Genomic DNA, 3,344 nt, shown 5'->3' on the forward strand with positions numbered 1-3,344 from the left:
ACTTAACAGAGCAACGCTGATCAAAATATTTACACGGACGCGGAAAAATGTAGTTGTTTAAGGGCGGTGATCTCTGTACTCACTGCCTACGTGATGATATGGTTGTCTCGGATGGAACGAGCGTTATATAGCCAGCTCAACTAAGCCACAGATAACACAATACAAGGGCCATTATTGCGTGTGTATTGATACACGTAGAGCCAATCGTATTTCATCATAACAATCGTGCTCTTCACTACAAAAGCAAGCAACGGCAAAGTGCCCGCAGAATTTCGACAAACTCTACACCAGCAACATCCTTTGAGAGAAAGCGTACCATGATTTCGTCAACCGAAGTTGGATCTTCGGCATTCACGCCCGTGTCACATCCCAAGTCGCCAACTGGTGAAGCTGATGAGAACAGAGAAGAATACCAGTGGAGAAATCGCAACACAAACTTGCCATTTTCTCGTCATTTTTGGTCTGTATGGGGACCGTACTCTCCCGCATTCAGTCCAGCAGCTATGGATCATGTTTTGAAGCCTTCAAGCCCTCCACTCTGGCCCATGTGTTCGGCATTTGGAGGTCCAGGCTACCCTTCTTTTTGGAAGGAACGCTTTCATCAGTTCAGATTCACGTCGTGTTCTGACGAAGAAAAGCCCAGTCAGTCATACATCGGACTTATCGCTGAGGCGATCTTAAGCTCGCCCGAAGAGAAACTTATTCTGAGTGACATTTATAACTACATCCTGACACATTATCCTTACTTCAGAAACAAGGGCACTGGCTGGCGAAACAGCATACGTCATAATCTGTCTCTAAACGACTGCTTTGTCAAGGCAGGGCGCAGTCCTAACGGGAAAGGCCATTTCTGGGCGATCAGCTCCGTTTACTATGATGACTTCAGACGTGGTGACTTCAGGAGGAGAAGAATACAGAAAAGATCACACAAAAGCCGTAGAACATCGAGTGAATCCAAAGAAGATGTCGTTATCTGCAAAGCAGAGAGTAGCGAGGAGGTGGGAAAAGTCACCGAGGAACAGGATGAATTGGTCGTCGAGTGTTCCACAAATGAATGCGACGAACAGAAAGAGGAAGAACCCACTACAGAGAAGATTGAAAGTCTTTGCCAAGAAAAGCGCAAATCATTTGACATGGCCAGCTTACTTGCACCTGATAGAGGACAACGCGAGGGAGGATTTCTTGTGCCTGTGTACCCACGGCCCTTCGACCCCAGCCTTGTGTACAACGCGCGTTATCCGACGCATGCAGGTGAATATGTCTCTCCTTCGCCGGTGTTTGAACGCTTCCACGGATCGGAGCCAACAAAGCTTATCTTCCCATACAATTATAGACTTGCTTGTTAATTCAGGCATTTGAACTCTTTCAAGAGCCAGTTTGCAGTCGAAACAAGTCCTTCGAACGACGAACTCTTGGTCTCACGAAAACAGCCTGGATTAGGCGTAGAGCTGTCATGGTCGGTCACATAGCTCGAAATTATTGACTGTTTAATCAGAATTTTTAACGATAACAAAACAGTGTTTAGAAGAACTATATAAAAAGAACACTCATGAGAGATTATTTCAGAGTTTGAGTCTATCTATTATATTTTAGCGTCGTTTAGAAAGAATAGAGGGAAAAATGAAACGATTGTAAAATATTCTATTCCAAAGTATTTGACTATGTCAATCTGAGGGATTTTTTTCCTGTTTTAGGAAAGTGATTTTATCTGAACTCATTGCAGTATTTGTAAATAGTTTCTTTCGAAGGAAAGGAACTTGATAGGAAATTAATGTGGAACACACAAAGGAAATGATATATTAGTGATTACAGATTTGATAACTCACTCATTCAGAGCAAGAAACTGGTTAACAACTCATTTGCAAAGCTTTAAATACTTTCGTGAAGAAAATTCGTTGTTTCATTTTTGGAACTAAATTATTTCGTTAATTAAGACAGAATTGTTGAAACTTAAATTTTCCGTAGATGCTTTTTACCGAGCAATGAAAGAGACTTTCTATAATTTTCATCTGCGAAAGTAATGGAACGTATTAAAATATTTAGGCTGATATTTTTTCAAATGCGAGTGAAGGAAGTCACGGCGTTATTTTAACTGGATGCATGTAGACGATCGTCCAGTCATGAGCTCGCATGTTTAGATCGGTAAAACTTGTGAAAGTGCATGGCTTTATCGTTGAATAAACACTAGTATATGTTTAATTGCGGTTTCCCAATTCATTTGTGTTTTCCTCACGCATTAATCGTTGCTTAAAACACATTTCAAGGACACTTCGCGAACTGTAAAGTCGTTGGATTTGAAGTCTCAATTCTGGCAAAACAGAAAGATACAGAAAAGAAAGTAAGCTATTTTGGACTGTAATTATCTTGATTTCAAGCTGAACTGCCCTGGACGTTACACAAAGGTCTTCCTTTTTTAATTTTTTGGAGAAGCATTGAGCCTTTATTTGGAAAATATTTCGTGAATTTCTCAGAGTTGTTTTGTTGTATAAGTGAAAATTAATAATACTGCAGTTGATATGCGTGTTGAAGTGAAACTGGATATAAAATATTTTGTTTCTCTTTCAATAGCTTCCAGAGTATTATTTGAGTTAAAAGTCTATAAAAACATCAAAATAGAAACTTTAAGTTAAAAACGGAAACATCTTGCGCTGAAATAGGCTTCTAAGAGAACTCAATACGCGATATTTAGCAAGTATTTTCATAGTGCATGACGAGAAATGAATTTTAGCGCGAATTGGTTGTTCAAATATCAGGGATTAGTTGTATTTGATATATCAGATTGACGGTAAGATATTGTTTATTAGCAAGTTTCAACAACCAAAACAGTTTAAACAACATGTAATTGGCAAGTTTGGCCTCACACAACGATTTTATCATTTATTGAAGATATGTGTACTGTAAAATATTGACCCAAACTGGCCATTATCGTGAATTGAAAGGCACCAGATTCATTCTTTTTTTAAAAACGCTTTTGTTCTTTCTCGTCTTTCTCGAAGCGTATTTGTTCTAATATACTTATAAACGGACAAAGGATTAACAGAAAAATGATTAATTCCCATCAAAGCAGTTTAGAATAGAAATTCCGGTTGATTTTCTCTACACGAAATCTAAGGATGACTAGCAGAAAACACACACACAAAACGAAATCACTCCAAGACAAAACCGATTGTGAACACAGAAAAATAAATTATCACCCATAAGATTTACTTATTTTGAGGGGATATAGCTTCAGTTCTGACCAATGCAAATACATTAATGGCTTTTGACTAAGTCGCTTACCAAGAATGATCTAGCAGTAAAAACAGTATTTACTGACGTACTTTTAAAAAAGACAATAGTTTCTT

At 38.6% G+C, this 3,344-nt stretch overlaps 1 protein-coding gene across 1 annotated transcript; it reads left to right on the top strand.

Moving 5' to 3' along the window:
* Positions 1-228: 228 nt before the first annotated feature.
* LOC131795735 (fork head domain-containing protein FD5-like) lies at positions 229-2,199 on the top strand. Its single transcript, XM_059113342.2, has one exon. The coding sequence runs from the start codon at positions 318-320 to the stop codon at positions 1,344-1,346; it is 1,029 nt and encodes a 342-aa protein (XP_058969325.1). The 5' UTR covers positions 229-317; the 3' UTR covers positions 1,347-2,199.
* The last annotated feature ends 1,145 nt before the right edge of the window (positions 2,200-3,344 follow it).

Source organism: Pocillopora verrucosa, chromosome 9 (genome assembly GCF_036669915.1).
Source record: "Pocillopora verrucosa isolate sample1 chromosome 9, ASM3666991v2, whole genome shotgun sequence".
Taxonomy (NCBI): Eukaryota; Metazoa; Cnidaria; class Anthozoa; order Scleractinia; family Pocilloporidae; genus Pocillopora; species Pocillopora verrucosa.